The sequence below is a fragment of the Salvelinus namaycush genome, chromosome 39 (assembly GCF_016432855.1).
Source record: "Salvelinus namaycush isolate Seneca chromosome 39, SaNama_1.0, whole genome shotgun sequence".
NCBI lineage: Eukaryota > Metazoa > Chordata > Actinopteri > Salmoniformes > Salmonidae > Salvelinus > Salvelinus namaycush.
Window position 1 is genome coordinate 18,127,905 of NC_052345.1, and position 17,907 is coordinate 18,145,811.

At 44.1% G+C, this 17,907-nt stretch overlaps 1 protein-coding gene across 1 annotated transcript in view; it reads right to left on the reverse strand.

Moving 5' to 3' along the window:
- Window positions 1-4,453: 4,453 nt before the first annotated feature.
- LOC120032913 (sprouty-related, EVH1 domain-containing protein 2-like) overlaps window positions 4,454-17,907 on the reverse strand; it is a 28,074-nt gene continuing 14,620 nt past the window's right edge. The window contains exons 2-6 of the mRNA XM_038979171.1: window positions 13,743-13,920; window positions 13,220-13,388; window positions 12,917-12,978; window positions 6,332-6,490; window positions 4,454-6,017 (exon numbers count right to left, since the gene is read on the reverse strand). Of these exons, the coding sequence (XP_038835099.1) occupies window positions 5,301-6,017; window positions 6,332-6,490; window positions 12,917-12,978; window positions 13,220-13,388; window positions 13,743-13,920 (1,285 nt within the window). The 3' untranslated portion in view covers window positions 4,454-5,300. The remainder of the gene's footprint in view (window positions 6,018-6,331; window positions 6,491-12,916; window positions 12,979-13,219; window positions 13,389-13,742; window positions 13,921-17,907) is intronic.

Genomic DNA, 17,907 nt, shown 5'->3' on the forward strand with positions numbered 1-17,907 from the left:
ATTAATTGCTAGTCATCTAAGCTTACCGGTATACTTGCTTGCATGGGCTTGCGCACACCTTGACAAAAAAAAGTGCCATTTTGACACACAGAAACAACCATATGCTCAACAGTGCTGAAAACCTCTCTGCGGGGAACCAAGTTAAAGGCCTACTCCTTCCCATTCCATCATCATACTGTAACATGTTGTATTTCAAAACACGTTAATCTGTGTTTTAGGATGAGGTTAACATAAATCTATAAAACTATTTTAAGGGGGCAGGCTATGACATCACAGTGCATAAGACTTAAATATGAAAGGCGAAGATGGCAACAGCATTTTAAGTGTTGTTTTTTTCTCTTTCAAACCCTGATTCAAAAGAGGGGAAGAAAAAAAGTGACCTCATTAGAATAAAGTATGCCTTAAATGGTTTGCACATGTTGAAGTTTGATACTATTTGCAGTCGCTGAGTTCCGTAGCCAGCCAGGGCCTTCAGGGACCTTTTTCCCCTCTCGCTCTCTGACTGTCTTCCATATGCATTTCCAGAGACCCACAGAGCAAAACATTGTGTACTCAAGATTCCTTTAGAGACTTGCGGAGCATGGTACAGCTCTGTGAATCTGTCTAGCGCCCAACGCGTATATTTCCGTCTTGACAGACAAGAGGGAAAAGAATACTCTGGAGCAAAGACAGGATCTGACTGCTGCAGTCATTCCTTCCTTTATGATACACACACATACGATAGAGATGTGTGTTTTTATCGAGAACATGCGTATACTCAACCAAACGCTCACACACCCCCTCAGGCCATGCCCTGGCCCATGTATGGATTACCGTGTTGCATCAGGATGGGACAGTGCCGAGTAGCATGAGGTCGATCAGCAGGCCCCCCTCAGCAATGCTCCTAAAAGACCGATGCAACACAGGGAAGTGCTGGGCTACAAGCTATGTATGTGGGATAAATGTACAGGCTGTATGAGATGCCACTGTAACATGGTTAAATCTCTCGAAACCACATCTCTGTAAAATACAGTGGAAATGAACACACGCACACACGGAAAAGTACTTACTATCCAGGCCATGCTTCTGTTAGTTTCCATATGATGTATTGGCATTTATACAGATGTTAATTTCTCTTTTCTCATTTTTTCTTTTTAAAAGCAAAGAGTCGTGATGATCATATTGGAAACAATACAAAAATAGAACTTAAAATGTACATCATACACTTGATATATATATATATATATATATCTATATATATCATATATATTTTAGCTTTTTTTTTTACAGAGGTAAAAACTAAGATCGTAAAAAAATCAGAAAACAATCGATTTAACTGTTTCTTTAAACATAAACAAATACTAAGTATACATGAGATAGATGAAGAGGATGCTTCAGGCACTTTCCTTTAATAGTTAAATGTGTGCAGGAATTAGACACTGCACCAAAACAGACAAACTGCTTTTGGTTAACTTTTCTTTTACCACAGATAGAAAAATAAAACTAGGATCTTCTCTACAATGAATGGCAACAGTATTGCAAAGCTGACAAACAGGGACACACAGCAGAAAAAGGGAAGGAAGAAAGGCGGCGAGAGAAAGAGAGAGGGTAAAGAGAAATACATGGACACAACGACAGCTTTCGTACAGAACCCGCAACGCCATGATGCCATCGCCCATTTAACTCCAGACATTGCTCGGAACTCGAATGGTTATGACGATTAGTTAATGAATGATTGCGATAGATGGCATAAGATGTATTTTCTGCCACGTTGATGCGACTCGAGATCGGGTACTTCACAGCAATTTGCGCATATTGTTCATAAGGTTTTTCTGATTAGTGTTGTGCTTCCTACAGGGAAAAATCAAACAATGTTTCTCCCACGAGGTGAGGTTACAGGGTGGTTTGAATTTGAGGCTAGTTTTTGTTGTTTCAATACATACATATATATATACACACATATATATATATATATATATACATACAGTTGAAGTCCAACTTAGGTTGGAGTCGTTAAAACTCTTTTTTCAACCACTCCACAAATTTCTTGTTAACAAACTATAGTTTTGGCAAGTTGGTTAGAACATCTACCTTGTGCATGACACAAGTCATTTTCCCAACAATTGTTTACAGACAGATTTCACTTATAATTCACTATCACAATTCCAGTGGGTCAGAAGTTTACATACACTCAATTAGTATTTGGTAGCATTGCCTTTAAATTCCTCCTGAATTTTCTATAGGCTGGAGGTCTGGGCTTTGTGATGGCCCCTCTAATACCTTGACTTTGTTGTCCTTAAGCCATTTTGCCATAACTTTGGGAGTATGCTTGGGGTCATTGTTCATTTGGAAGACCCATTTGCGACCAAGCTTTAACTTTCTGACTGATGTCTTGAGATGTTGCTTCGATATATCCACAATTTTCCTGCCTCATGATGCCATCTATTTTGTGAAGTGCACCAGTCCCTCCTGCAGAAAAGCACCCCCACAACATGATGCTGCCACCCCGTGCTTCACGGTTGGGATGGTGCTCTTTGGCTTGCAAGCATCCCCCTTTTCCCTCCAAACATAACAATGGTCATTATGGCCAAACAGTTCTATTTTTGTTTAATCAGACCAGAGGACATTTCTCCAAAAAGTACGATCTTTGTCCCCATGTACAGCTGCAAACCGTAGTCTGGCATTTTTATGGCGGTTTTGGAGCAGTGGCTTCTTCCTTGCTGAGCGGCCTTTCAGATGTCGTCGATATAGAACTCGTTTTACTGTGGATATAGATACTTTTGTACCTGTTTCTTCCAGCATCTTCACAAGGTCCTTTGCTGTTGTTTTGGGATTGATTTGCACTTTTCGCATGTTCATCTCTAGGAGACAGAACGTGTCTCCTTCCTGAGCGGTATGACGGCTGCGTGGTCCCAAACTATTGTTTGTACAGATGAATGTGGTACCTTCAGGCGTTTGGAAATTGCTCCCAAGGATAAACCAGACTTGTGGTCTACAATTGTTTTTTTCCTGAGGTCTTGGCTGATTTCTTTTGATTTTCCCATGATGTCAAGCAAAGAGGCACTGAGTTTGAAGGTAGGCCTTGAAATACATCCACAGGTACACCTCCAATTGACTCAAATGATGTCAATTAGCCTATCAGAAGCTTCTAAAGCCATGACATCATTTCTGGAATTTTCCAAGCTGTTTAAAGGCACAGTCAACTTAGTGTATATCTTCTGACCCACTGGAATTGTGATACAGTGAATAAGTGAAATAATCTGTAAACAATTGTTGGGAAATTACTCGTGTCATGCACAAAGTAGATGTCCTAACCGACTTGCCAAAACTATAGTTTGTTAACAAGAAATTAGTGGAGTGGTTGAAAAACTAGTTTTAATGACTCCAACATAAGTGTATGTAAACTTCCGACTTCAACTGTACATATGTTGATGTATATATATGCTGTAGCGTCCATTTTATTTGTGTATATATTTTGACACCATCTGCCTGACTGATGTGATTGGCTGACAGACAGCCTCCTCCCTTGCCCTTGGCTGTAATGTAATACTGAGTAAAAGACCAGGGAGAGGGAGTTATTGGACTACAGAAGAATAGATTAAACACGTCTCCAACTCTGGTCTTGGACAGCTACTGGGTGTGCAGCCTTTCGTTCCAGCCCTGCAGTAACGCACCTGTATCAGCTAATCATGGTATAGACTGAAGAACACGATTAGGTGATTAGTTGAATCAGGTGTGCTAGCAGGTCCCTTCATTGGAGAACCCACAATCTTATACCCTTGTGGGGAAAGATGAACGACCAGATCAAAACTGTGTGTCTTTCTCTCGAGCTAAAGTTTAGCAAAACTCTATAGATAGCGATTCCCTGACAGTTAGCCTCGTTGAGTATCCTTTTGAAAGGCAAAAGAAAGCACCAATGACACTAGTGTGGACAACGACATCATCCATCTCAAAAGGTGACAAAAAACCCTCTTCCCCTCTTGGCTGTGTTTAGTTTACAAATGGGACCGTTCCCTTCCTCTTAACCCCCTAGGCTGGTGTCTAAATTTAGCAAGGCAAATAAATAACTATATCAAAAGATTATCAAACATCAACTGAATAAAAAGTCACCTAAGGCTCGAGTTCTCCTCCACAGTAATAAACAGTTGATTGAGGATTATTACCTTTAAAAAAAATGACTACTTTAGATACTCTATATAAATGCTGCAGCTTATTTTGTCATTTTGGCTTTTAGTTGAAGTCACAACAATAGCAATCAGGGATACATTGTTGCCCATTCCATTTTCCAGACTTTTGCACATAGGAAGTCACACAGACACACACAACAACCCTACAGATTAAGTGTCTAAAGCAGAGTTTCCCCATCCAATACTCAAGTACCCCTGACCCATTTTAGATTTTGTTCTGGGTCGAATCCACAATACATTCAGTCTAATTTGACTAAGCAGTAGAATGGTACTTTCAGTTTTTTTTCCTGGTGTCTGTCCACTGACATTCATTGATATTAGGTTTAATTTGGTTTTTAAAAATCTGTATAGTCAGGGGTAGCCTGGCCCCAGGTCTAATTGATCTGGGAACAGGCTAGGTCAGGAGTAGTCAAGGTGCAGAATGAGGAAACACTGGTTAAACTTTTGCCTTTTCTTTTGTTTCATTGGCTGGGAGGGGCAGACGTGATCACAGTTAGGCTGCATCCCACATGGCACTGTATTACCTATATAGTGCACTACATTAGACAAGGGCCCATGGGGCTATGATCAAAAGTAGTGCACTTTATAAGGAATAAGGTACCATTTAGGACACACCCTTGATTTAAGTGCCTCTGCTTTACAGGCGGGAACCAGCTTGATCTGTGATTGGTGGTGAGCCATGCGAGGGGAACACAAAGTGAGAGCCCCCCTCAAAAACCAACGCTCACACTGACCTCACACAAAACACTGATAACAATAAAAATATTCAAGCCTTTAAAACACATGAGTGTAAAAATATAAAGTACCTGTTTATATATATTTATATATGAATATTCATTGTTTTAGTCTTTGTAATGCAAGGACGTGGAAGCCGTAGGCAGGGTACCCCTATAAAAATAAAATAAAAAACATTAGGAAACTTATTTTTTCTCTTTCTTTCCACCGAGAGAAATTTCCATTTAGAAAAGAATCGGGACAAGCCAATTGTTTTCCCATCTGGAATTTGGCTGAGAGACACAACAGCGAAAACAAAAACTCAAAACAAAAGAATAGCGGGGCCACCCTCTTCCGGTCCAGTCCCTTCCATGGGTCTCTGTTCTACTCTCCACTCTCTCTCTCTCTCCCTCCTGGCCCTCAGCCCACGGCTTTGTGCTTGCCCCCGCAGCAGTGGCAGGCCACCCCGCAGCGGTAGCAGGCGCGCAGGGGGGCATAGCAGCACATGCAGGGGGCCAGCAGCGACAGCCCAACCAGGGCCAGCCAGCGCAGGCAGAAGCGCTCGTCGCTGGTGTCGCACGAGCACGGGTCCGAGTAGTCGCCCTCCGGGTCCGACATGCAGTGGTAGAGCAGGCTGTCCGCGCACCACATGAAGCTGACCCGGTGGATGCACGTCTGGATTGGGTCCGGCGCCTCCTGGCACCGCCCGCGCCTGTTCTCCTCGTGGTTGAACATGTCCCGGCAGTAGACGCAGCGCGAGCGCTCGCCGTCTTCCTTCCGCCGCTTGCCCTTGAGCTGGAGGGTGCGAGGCTGGGCTGTGACCACCGCCCTGTGTCCCCCGATAAGGCCGCCCCCACCAAGTCGGTCCACGCAGCCTATCTTGGGGTCCCTTGCATGCTGGTGGGGATCAAGGCCCAGGGGGTAAGGGTAGGTGTAGTCGTGCTTGGGCGGCTCGCTCTTGGCGAAGTGCACGTAGGCGTCGGCGTCCTCGGGGTGCTGGATGAGCTTGTCGCGCGTGGCGGTGGCGTGCCGGTAGTCCTCGTACCCAGTCAGCCAGGTCCGCTCGCGAGGGTTGATGCGCACGATCTCCTCCTCCTCCACCTGGAAGCTGACGTGGCGTGGGAACATGGGAACCGACTGCAGAGATGAAGGAGAGCAAAAAAAGATGAGAACTACACAGACCGGTCTATAAAACTACAAAACTAACATGGGGCATCTAAACATGTCTTCCAACAAGCAGGTAACTTCCAGGACCAACTTGAAATACATCATCACACTAGCAAAATAGTTTATGCTTCAAGAACACTCATTCCCTCTATCCCTCCCACCTACCCATTGTAGTAAAGAATATAGCCGCAACCCCCTAGCTCCAACACATATGATTTTTATTGTTTTTTAACGATCAAAGTTTTGGTGACCCACATTCGCACTGTCATCCCCCAGCCACCCACCTGATCCAGGAAGTAGTGGTCCGAGGGTCGGTGCTGGTCGTAGAAGTGGCCCAGGATGCAGTGGTGGCGGCGCGGCTCGCAGAAGCTGGGCGGGGCCAGGGTCTGCAGCTGCTCCTTCTTCTGGGAGTGGGAGGAGTTGGACGAGCTGTCGGTGGCATTCTGAGAGACAAGACCAAACCAAACACGAGTCAGGGCAGGGTCCTGTTCATTAGGGCACGCAACAGACGTTTTGCATTTCTGATTGGACAGCTTTAGATAGCCCCTCCCGTTTGCCCACGTTCTTCCGCTTGATGTCTAATGAACACGACCCACGACTACACAAGGAATATCCGACCAAGCTTCACAATAGAAAACATCACCGCTTTCTGGAACATTGTGTTTGGCTACGCTTAGCGATGTAATGAACGATACCACAAATTTTGGAGATGGTGAGATAATGACACCCTCGATTGGGCACGAGAACCCGTGCGGGAAGCAGACTCCCATCGGCCCTTTACACAGAGACCAACAAACCGATCTGCACATGGCACGTGCTCAGTTGCTAAGGTAAAAGTGTGTCATGGCTCAGAGTCTAAATCTCTCTACTTCTGTATGCAATTAACCAACAACCCCCCACGCCTCCCCCAAAAAATGATGCCTTCAAGAACAAAAGAGTGGTAAAAATTGTTCTGAAGACTCCCTTTTTTTATATTGAGGGTAGGTTAAATTAATTCCAGCTAGGAGACTTATGACTTACAGCCCCTTTAGCATCGAGTAAGACCAGAAGTGTGGTCGATTTCGTCACCAGTTGAGGCCGGCGCGGGGCACCTCTCATGTGGGGGGCGTGCTTTTGAGCTAACTCGGTTCCCTCGTTCGCCTCACTGCAACACTGCGTGCCAGAGGACCACTCGGCTGCGGTAATCAGACGAGAGGGAATCAGGCCACGGCATATGATCTCAAAATGAGAGCGCCACCTCTCTCGTCCACTCTCATTCACTTTGGACGGTTTCTGGTTTCTTAATCCCAGGTTTATAGGACAGACAGACTCTCTTGCTTATAGAGGGCTTCGGCGAGCCCGGCCAAAGCTAAAAGTGGTATCCCTTCCTCGGGCGATGCCAAGAGCTTGGTTAAGGTTGAGAAAAGTTCTTTAGGAGGCGAACCGGGGCCCGTCTGATGGAGATGATTACAAACACAGACCCTGTTCAGATATTTACTCCGACAGCGGGGCTTTCTCGAGGGGAAAAAAATAATAGAGGGAGAAAGAAATGCTCTAGAGCACTAATAGCGCAAGACCTTTGGAATGTAAAAGGGCTAAATTGCCCATGTTCATCACAAAAGCCACGGAAGTCCACCAGGCGTGTTGCTTGGGGGGAGATGTGAGATGTGTGTGGCGCAGCGTCTGATTTCAAAGGCATACCTCTGCCTTGTTTGAAGATTTTCATCATCTCTTGGTTTGGGCGTGAATGGAGGTGAATAAAGACTGGAGATTAAGGCAAGGGGCTGCATCTGGTGGGGGGCAGGAGCCCTTTGATGTAATTACAGAGTAACAAACGCACAAGCCAGCTTCTAGCCACTGTGCCCTAGAGCACAGGAAAAGCCAAATGGTAGGAGCTGTGTGTTGTGCTAAGTGTGATTACTGTGGGGCCGATTGGGGGATGTGTGCGACAGGGTCTAATTGTGAGTGTGTTTGTGTGTGTGCGCATATGTAAGGGATATATTTGTAAGTGTGTGTGCATGTGTGTTCCTGTGCTTGGAATGATTTTTGTGGTTGGGGAGGGGTGTATTTGTGGCTGAGCTAATTATCAATTTAGCCTCCAGACCAGACACAGGAATGGAACTCGCGGCAGCTGGCGATTCTAAAACTACCCTCGGCCTCATCGACACTACAGAGTGGACAGTCTACTCACCAGCAGCCCATTCAAAAATACCCTGATGTCCAAAATGGTAAGACTACACACACACACACACACAGTGTGAGGCGTTTGAGCCTCCTGCACCCTTGTTAAACATCCCCCCCACAAGCCCCAAAGGGAGACATTCCAACAGTCTGTCCAAATCTCACCAGTCACACCAGACCTTCCAAAAAGAGGAGGAAGTATTGCATCATCCCAGGGAGTGTCTTATTTACTCTTGACTAATATTGTTCTAGCGCCTGGGGGGGGGGGGGTAAAGGTCATTTGTCATTGTCCTCTCTCCTCCATCTGTGCCCGGACTTCAGTTCCCTCAGGCTTTTCAAAAAAAGACAGATCCTATCTAATACAATGTGACCTTCCCCCTCCTTCAGGCTAGCTCTCTGGGCCACAGGGGAATGAGGCTAGATTCCAAAATAAAATAAAAAAACAGGGGGGGGCTGCAACCGAGGCGGATTGAAGCGTTCCCTTGCGCGGACCTGCTTTTTCTAAGTAGGGGCAGCTATGTAAACAGGGAGGCAGTGACGGATTACTGACGGGCCCTCTTCCCTCCGACTGGACATCCTGTGGAAATGACACGCTAGGCCCTTTTCCGCTTTGATGCCATCGGAAGGGAGAAGGAGGCAAAAAAGGAAGTGAAAGAGGGGAAGCGAGTTTAAGGACCTGGACTTCCCATCACTATCAGATTTAGGATAAAGGTTAGGTACGCCAGACAAGAGGAAAGCAAATGAGTTACAATGGACGGATTCATTAGCCTAGTATCATCAGGCTGCTATTATTAATGTTGAGTGGATAAAGTTGTGTAGTAGTGAAAGCCCATCTCAGTTTATTTTAGTAGTAATGTAGTACTTAACCATTTCTTAGTTGTGTTCTTTAGTAGCGTCTTTTCTCTTGAGCTTGGTAGTCTTGTCAGCATCATGTTTAGTTATGTGTTAGCATGTCTGCTAGCGTAAAGGGACAATGCGACATTTCTAGATTTAGGTCATTTTTCTAAAGCAGGGAAATAGATCTTCCAACTACTCCAAAACGTATAGTCTTACAAAGCTAAACATAGTAAATGTGTTCCTTTGACTGATCTTCTATCCACGTTGTTCTCTTTCCCGTTGTCACAAAGATCTATAGCGATCGCAAAGTTTTATCGGTCTCAATGGCGCTCACAGACACCACAATGGTAATCATACAATGTTCTGATATCTATACATCTCTGTGTGACAACGGGACAGAGAAGTGGATAGAATCACGTTTCTTATGATTATCAGTAAAATAACCAAATGTATAAAATATTGTTTACAGCTTTTTGTAAGACTAAATGACCAACCACCCAGCTTTGGTTCAGTTATAAAGTCTATTTCCATGCTTTTGAGAGGAGCTGGCTACTGTAATGGGACACTTCCAGGAATGGTGAAGGTGTATAAAAGATCCATGCACTTACCACAAATACCAAGTTTGCTCTGTTAGGCCTACTCTTTTTTTGTATCGTCATAAGCACAGTATACATGATCCCAATTTAAGCTCCAAGACACTGGCAATATCAAAAACTTGAAAAAGTTCCGTGCTGATTTATTGACGCACCGTAGTTTAAAAGCTCCGTGGATAGTGTTAAAACCATGACGTCATATCTGAATTCCGACATCTTTATGCACCTTCGACTTTGCCCTAAACTAGCGATATGCTTACGTCAATAATCTACAAACTGCACGCAGAGACTTTGGGTAAGTAGAAAAACCTAAATGTTAAAATGTCAGTGTCCCTTTAAATGTTAGTGTGTCTGCTTGATAAATAAGTAACATATTAGCATGTCCGCTAGGCTAGCTAACAGTGTGTAGTCAGAGTACAGTGGTAGTAAAGGGTTAGCATGTCTGCTAGGATAGCTAACTGTGTGTAGATTGGGTACATTACAGTGGGTCAGGCAGCAGCAGCAGTTGGGATGGAGGCTGCCAGGCAGAGGCCTCCACTGCAGATGCAACACTATGACTCATGTACAATCTTCCTCGCTCTCTCCTCCCTGGAAATTAGGCCTATTCAAAACCCTGTGATATAACAGCAACACACACTGCAGTTATAGCTGTGCAGAAATGTATGCCTTACTGGACTGATGCTTTTGATGCCTTGTGTGAGGTTTTCATGTTATCCATGCCAGGAACGGAACTGGCATTCAGGGCAATGATCTGATGAACTATCAGAGGTGGCCAGATTCTAGCTAGCTCTGGGTAGGGATGGGTATTTGAAATGTTTTGACTGTTTGAGTATTCGTATGATTTATTTTCGAGTACTTGTATGGAAACAAAAATCTATTTTTAAGAACACAATGCACGGGGAAAACTGTTTTGCGCATTTATCTACAGTGCATTCGGAAAGTATTCAGACCCCTTCACTTTTTCTACATTTTGTTACGCTACAGCCTTATTCTAAAATTGATTCAATTACTTTTTCTCCCCTCATCAATCTACAATAACCCATAATGACAAAGCAAGACAACGCAGGAGTGGCTTCGGGACAAGTCTCCGAATGTCCTTGAGTGGCCCAGCCAGAGCCTGGACTTGAACCCGATCGAACATCTCTGGAGAGACCTGAAAATAGCTGTGCAGAGACGCTTCCCATCCAACCTGACAGAGCTTGAGAGGATCTGCAGAGAAGAATGGGACAAACTCCCCAAATACAGGTGTTCCATGCGTGTAGCGTCATACCCAAGACTCAAGGCTGTAATTGCTGCCAAAGGTGCTTCAACAAAGTACTGAGTAAAAGGACTGAATTACTTATGTAAATTATCCGTTTTTTATTTTAAATAAATTAGCAAAAGTGTCTAAAAACCTGTTTTTGCTTTGTCATTATGGGGTATTGTGTGTAGATTGATAAGGGGGAAAAAAACATTTTAATCCATTTTAGAATAAGGCTGTAACGTAACAAAATGTGGAAAAACTCAAGGGGTCTGAATACTTTCTGAACGCACTGTGTTATTAGATTCTGTAAGTACTTTATGTGCCCATCTCACTGATATCAAAGTATTAGAGATACACAAATTGTTTTTGAAATGGGTCACTGAAATTATTTCTACGGCCACCACGCGTCTTGCGCGTAATGGACATACGGGCGGGTATTCCAACAATCTTTTTTATAGTTGCCTAGGTTTTTAACATGAAACCATTTGTATATAATCCTTTATGACCATATGTACCTCAGTGATTAATTATGATTGATTGTGCACAAAAGTGAATTGAACCGTTTCCACACCCACCATGTGTCATGTGCGTAATGGTCATGTGACGTGAAATGGGTATATTTTGGGAAGTGAGCACTCCGTTTGTTAGTTTGAACTGACGAAGATCCGTTTCAGATTGAAACGCTGTCAATAAAGCTGTGAATTGGGAGCTTGAAGAGTGTGCGGGCCTTCTTGTTCTTTTAACCTTTATTTAAATAGACAAGTCCGTTAAGAACAAATTGTTATTTACAACAACGGCCTACCCCGGACAAACCCTAATGATGATGGGCCAATTGTGCGCCACCCTGGGACTCCCAATCACAGTCGGTTGTGATACAGCCTGGAATCGAACCAGGGTCTGTAGGTGACGCCTCTAGCACTGATCTGCAGTGCCTTAGACCGCTGCGCCACTCGGGAGCCCTTAAAGAGATCTTAAATAGATGGAAGTGGCCCATCTTGTCTAATGTGTCAAAGCTGGTAGCTTGGGAACCTGAACTATGCTAGCCACATGCCGTTTCACAGCTTCTGCACTCGAGTAAATTAGCATGTTTACTCATCTCGAGCATTCGCAACAAAGTTATTTAGATGTTTGCTTCGAAACGTGCTCTTTCAACATGCACAATGGCTGGCTAACAAAAACATCCATCTGCAGAAATCCACAACGGAGGCAAGTCAAAACACAGCTGAAGGAAGCATCAGTGTGCACACGCACAGCAACTCCCTCTTCCAAGAGGGCTGGCCAAAAACCCCCAGCTCTCTCCAGACTGTTCAACATATGAGTGAGAGAGAGAGAGAGAGAGAGAGAGAGAGAGTGAGAGAGAGAGGAGGAACACAAGGCGTTCCCTTCTCTCAGTCATCCCCTTCTTCCCCCCTCCCCTCCCATGGTGTTAAATCACAGAGGCAGTTTGCTAGGAAGCAGCTGCTAATGACAGTTTTAGAGGAGGGGGGGTGGGGGGCAGGAAGAGACCTCGCGACCCCCGCCTGCTGCACCTCATCTCCTGTGACGGCGACAAACCAAAATGTCAAGCGGCAGAGGAGTCTGGTCAAAACACTACAGGATACCTACCCCTCCTCCCTCCCTCCCTCCCCCCCCCCACCCACCAGCCGCCTGTTACTATCACACTAGCCATCTCCTGCTCAAAAACAAAGGGCCATCTCTTCCCGAAATGGGCCAAACAAAAATAACTGCCTTCCCCGCTTTTGGGGGAAATCTTCACACGTACTTCAAAAAAGAAAAAAGACTATAAGTGAAGGCGAGAGAGAAGTCCGACCAAGCACAGATTAGAGGTGATCTTGCAGACAGAAACAATACGGAGTGTCCAACATGCAAGTGGACAGCCATGACCATAGATGGGAAACATACCATCTAGTCTCCGTTGAGTTTTGGGTGGGACTAAAATCCTGACCCTAACCAAAAAAAGACAAACTTGGATTCTCTCAAGTGTTCATAATGTCCCTGAACGTGCTGGTGTTTAAAAGTACAAGAGAGGAACTCACAGTGAAAACATCATCGTCGCCCAACTCGGCCTCGTTCTGGATGGTCGAAGAGGTGGTAGATCCTGGAAAACAAAGATGGCAGAACGAGCCAAGAGTGAGTAACCTGCAAAGCTTCAGCTGGACTTCCACATCCCCGTATAGCATCAAACATCTTCCTTTTCTTACTATGATGATCTGAACGCATTTGATAAGTTAAACCAACACGGTGGTTACCAATCCACCTATCAGTGGCTATAAAAGGACGTATACCGTTCAAGAGCATTGAGATACAGCCCTCATAGTCTTCGCCTTCCCCTCCCGTACCTTCCGTCAGGTCCTCCATGGCTTTCCTGACCCCACGGTCGAAGGCGCGTGCGTCGGCCGGGCTCTGGAACGTCAAGCCACACTTCTTGTTGTCCACTTTCCAGTGGTGAAATGTGGGCGTGGCCTTGGTGTACACCAGATCCTTCTTCAGGAAGCATTCCAGAATCACCTGGGAGGAGGCACACGTTTGAATGGACTATAAACTAAACCATGCTCCGAACAAAGTATGATCTACCTGAATTATCTATAAAAGGAACAGAAAGAGCAACAGAGAAAAAAAGCTGAGGACCGATATCTGACAAACACATTTGGGTGACATGAACGTTCCCGAAAAACGTTAATTGGTGACAATTAAGGATTTGTGAATACATTCTAAATGTGTGCGACAGAATCGGCCCTCGTCTGCCCTGGACGGAATTCGATCCCACTTTACCAACGACACTTCTTTTACTTCGGAAGCTAGTGAGCTAATTGTTACTGTAACGATTCAGGATTTGGGTCTGAGTGCTAGCTGGGTCTTCACCTGTTTGTCTTTGAGGCGCTCGCCGTGGATGAGGAAGCTGCTTCGGCCCAGCAGCTCGGCCGACAGCACCTTGCACACGCCCACACGGCTGAGGCACCCACCGTCCTGGGCCAGCCAGCCGCCACTCGAGTCGTCCCGGGTCATGACCACCGCTTTGACGCGCACAATGTAGCTGTCACTGTATGGTTGCGAGAGGGAGAAAGTTGGGGTCGGTCAGTTAAGCATGGGAAAGAGGGACAGTGGAATTGTAGAGCAGGTGCTCACACATACACACACAACCGTTCAAAAGTTTGGGGTCACTTAGAAATGTCCTTGTTTATGAAAGAAAAGCAACAAAACAAAGTGTCCAGTAAAATAACATCAAATTGATCTGAAATACAGTGTAGACATTGTTAATGTTGTAAATGACTATTGTAGCTGGAAACGGCAGATTTTTTATGGAATATCTACATAGGCGTACGGAGGCCCATTATCAGCAACCATCACTCCTGTGTTCCAATGGCACGCTGTGTTAGCTAATCCAAGTTTATCATTTTAAAAAGGCTAATTGATAATTAGAAAAACCTTTTGTAATTATGTTAGCACAGCTGAAAACTGTTGTTCTGATTAAAGAAGCAATAAAACTGGCCTGTAGATATTGTAGATATTCCATTAAAAAATAATCTGCCTTTTCCAGCTAGTCATTTACAACATTAACAATGTTGACACTGTATTTCTGATCAATTTGATGTCATTTTACTGGACATTTTTTTTTGCTTGTCTTTCAAAACAAGGACATTTCTAAGTGGCCCCAAACTTTTGAACAGTAGTGTGTGTACACACACACACACACACAGTTGAAGTTGGAAGTTTACATACACTTAGGTTGGAGTCATTAAAACTTGTTTTTCAACCACTCCACTAATTTCTTGTTAACAAACTATAGTTTTGGCAAGTCGGTTAGGACATCTACTTTGTACATGACACAAGTCATTGTTTACAGACAGATTATTTCACTGTATCACAATTCCAGATGGCCAGACGTTTACATACACTAAGTTGACTGCGCCTTTTTAAACAGCTTGGAAAATTCCAGAAAATTATGTCATGGCTTTAGAAGCTTCTAATAGGCTAATTGACATAATTTGAGTCAATTGGAGCTGTACCTGTGGATGTATTTCAAGGCCTACCTTCAAACTCAGTGCCTCTCTGCTTGACATCATGGGAAAATCAAAAGAAATCAGCCAAGACCTTAGAAAGAAAATGGTAGGCTTCCACAAGTCTGGTTCATCCTTGGGAGCAATTTCCAAATGCCTGAAGGTACCACTTTCATCTGTACAAACAATAGTATGCAAGTATAAACACCATGGGACCATGCAACTGTCATACCGCTCAGGAAGGAGACGCGTTCTGTCTCCTAGAGATTAACGTACTTTGGTGCGAAAAGTGCAAATCAATCCCAGAACAGCAGCAAAGGACCTTGTGAAGATGCTGGAGGAAACAGGTACAAAAGTATCTATATCCACAGTAAAACGGCAGGTAGCCTAGTGGTTGGAGCATTGGACTTGTAACCGAAAGGTTGCAAGATCGAACCCCCAAGCTGACACGGTAAAAATATGTTGTTCTGCCCCTAAACAAGGCAGTTAACCCACTAGGCCGTCATTGAAAATAAGAATTTGTTCTTAACTGACTTGCCTAGTTAAATAAAGGTAAAAAAAACAAACAAAAAACGAGTCCTATATCGACCGGAAAGGCCGCTCAGCAAGAAGCCACTGCTCCAAAACCGCCATAAAAAAAGCCAGACTACGGCGTGCAACTGCACATGGGGACAAAGATCGTACTTTTTGGAGAAATGTTCTCTGGTCTGATGAAACCCTTTGGCCATTATGTTAGGAGGAAAAAGGGGGAGACTTGCAAGCCGGAGAACACCATCCCAACCGTGAAGCATGGGGGTGGCATCATCATGTTGTGGGGGTGCTTTGCTGCAGGAGGGACTTGTGCACTTCACAAAATAGATGGCATCATGAGGGAGGAAAATTATGTGGATATATTGAAGCAACATCTCAAGACATCAGTCAGGAAGTTAAAGCTTGGTCGCAAATGGGTCTTCCAAATGGACAATGACCCCAAGCATACTTCCAAAGTTGTGGCAAAATGACTTAAGGACAACAAAGTCAAGGTATTGGAGTGGCCATTACAAAGTCCTGAATCCTCAATCCTATAGAACATTTGTGGGCTGAACTGAAAAAGCGTGTGCGAGCAAGGAGGATTACAAACCTGACTCAGTTACACCAGCTCTGCCGGGAGGAATGGGTCAGAATTCACCCAACTTAGTGGGAAGCTTGTGGAAGGCTACCCAAAACATTTGACCGAAGTTAAACAATTTAAAGACAATGCTACCAAATACAAATTGAGTGTATGTATGTAAACTTCTGACCCACTGGGAATGTGATGAAAGAACTAAAAGCTTAAAATCATTCTCTCTACTATTATTCTGACATTTCACATTCTTAAAATAAAGTGGTAATCCTAACTGACCTAAGACAGGGAATTTTTTTAGAGGATTAAATGTCAGGAATTGTGAAAAACTGAGTTTAAATGTATTTGGCTAAGGTGTATGTAAACTTCCGACTTCAACTATACATACATACACACAGTACCAGTCAAAGGTTTGGACACACCTACACATTCAAGGGTTTTTCTTTATTTTGACTATTTTCTACATTGTAGAATAACAGTGAAGGCATCAAAAATATGAAATAACACATATGGAATCATGCAGTAACCCCCCAAAAAAGTGTTATACAAATCTAAATATATTTTAGATTCTTTAAAGTAGCCACCCTTTGCCTTGATGACAGCTTTGCACTCTTGGCATTCTCTCAACCAGCTTCATGAGGAATGCTTTTCCTTCACTCTGCGGTCCAACTCATCCCAAACCATCTCAATTGGGTTGAGGTCGGGTGATTGTGGAGGCCAGGTCATCTGATGCAGCACTCCATCACTCTCCTTCTTGGTCAAATAGCCCTTACGCAGCCTGGAGATGTGTTATACACTGAATATACTACACTGAAAAAAAATATAAACGCAACATGTAAAGTGTTGGTTCCATGTTTCATGAGCTAAAATAAAAGATGCTAGAAATGTTTGTTACGCACAAAAAGCTTATTTCTCTCAAATGTTGTGCACAAATGGGTTTACATCCCTGTTAGTGAGCATTATCCTTTGCCAAGATAATCCACCCACCTGACAAGTGTGGCATATGAAGCTGATTAAAAAGCATGATCATTACACAGGTGGACCTTGTGCTGGGGAAAATAAAAGACCACTAAAATGTGCAGTTTTGTCACACAACAATACCACAGATGTCTCAAGCTGAGAGAGCGTGCAATTGGCAGGAATGTCCACCAAAGCTGGTAGAGAATCGAATATTAATTTCCCTACCATAAGCCAACGTTGTTTTAGAAAATTTGGCAGTACGTCCAACCGGCCTCACAACCACAGACCATGTGTAACCAAGCCAGCCCAGGACCTCCACACTCGGCTTCTTCCCCTGCGGGATCATTTGTGTCCAGCCACCCGGACAGCTGATGAAACTGAGGAGTATTTATGTCTGTAATAAAGCCCTTTTGTGGGGAAAAAACTAATTCTGACAGGCCTGGCGCCCAAGTGGGTGGGCCTATGCCCTCCCAGGCCCCCCCATGGCTGCGCCCCTGCCCATTAATGTGAAATCCATAGATTAGGGCCTAATTTATTTATTTAAATTCACTAATTTCCTTATATGAACTGTAACTCACTAAAATCGTTGCAATTGTTGCATGTTGAGTTTATATTTTTGAACAAAAATATAAATACAACAATTTCAAAGAATTTACTGAGTTGCAGTTCATATAAATAAATCAGTCAACTGAAATAAATTCATTAGGCCCTAATCTATGGATTTCACATGACTGGGAATACAGATATGCATCTGTTGGTAACAGATACTGTACCTTAGAAAAAAGCAGGGGTGTGGATCAGAAAACCAGTCAGTATTTGGTGTGACCACTATTTGCCTCAGGCAGCGCGACACATCTCCTTCGAGCTTATCGTGCTGTTGTGGCCTGTGGAATGTGGTCCCGCTCCTCTTCAATGGCTGTGTGAAGTTGCTGAATATTGGCGGGAACTGGAACACGCTGTCGTACGC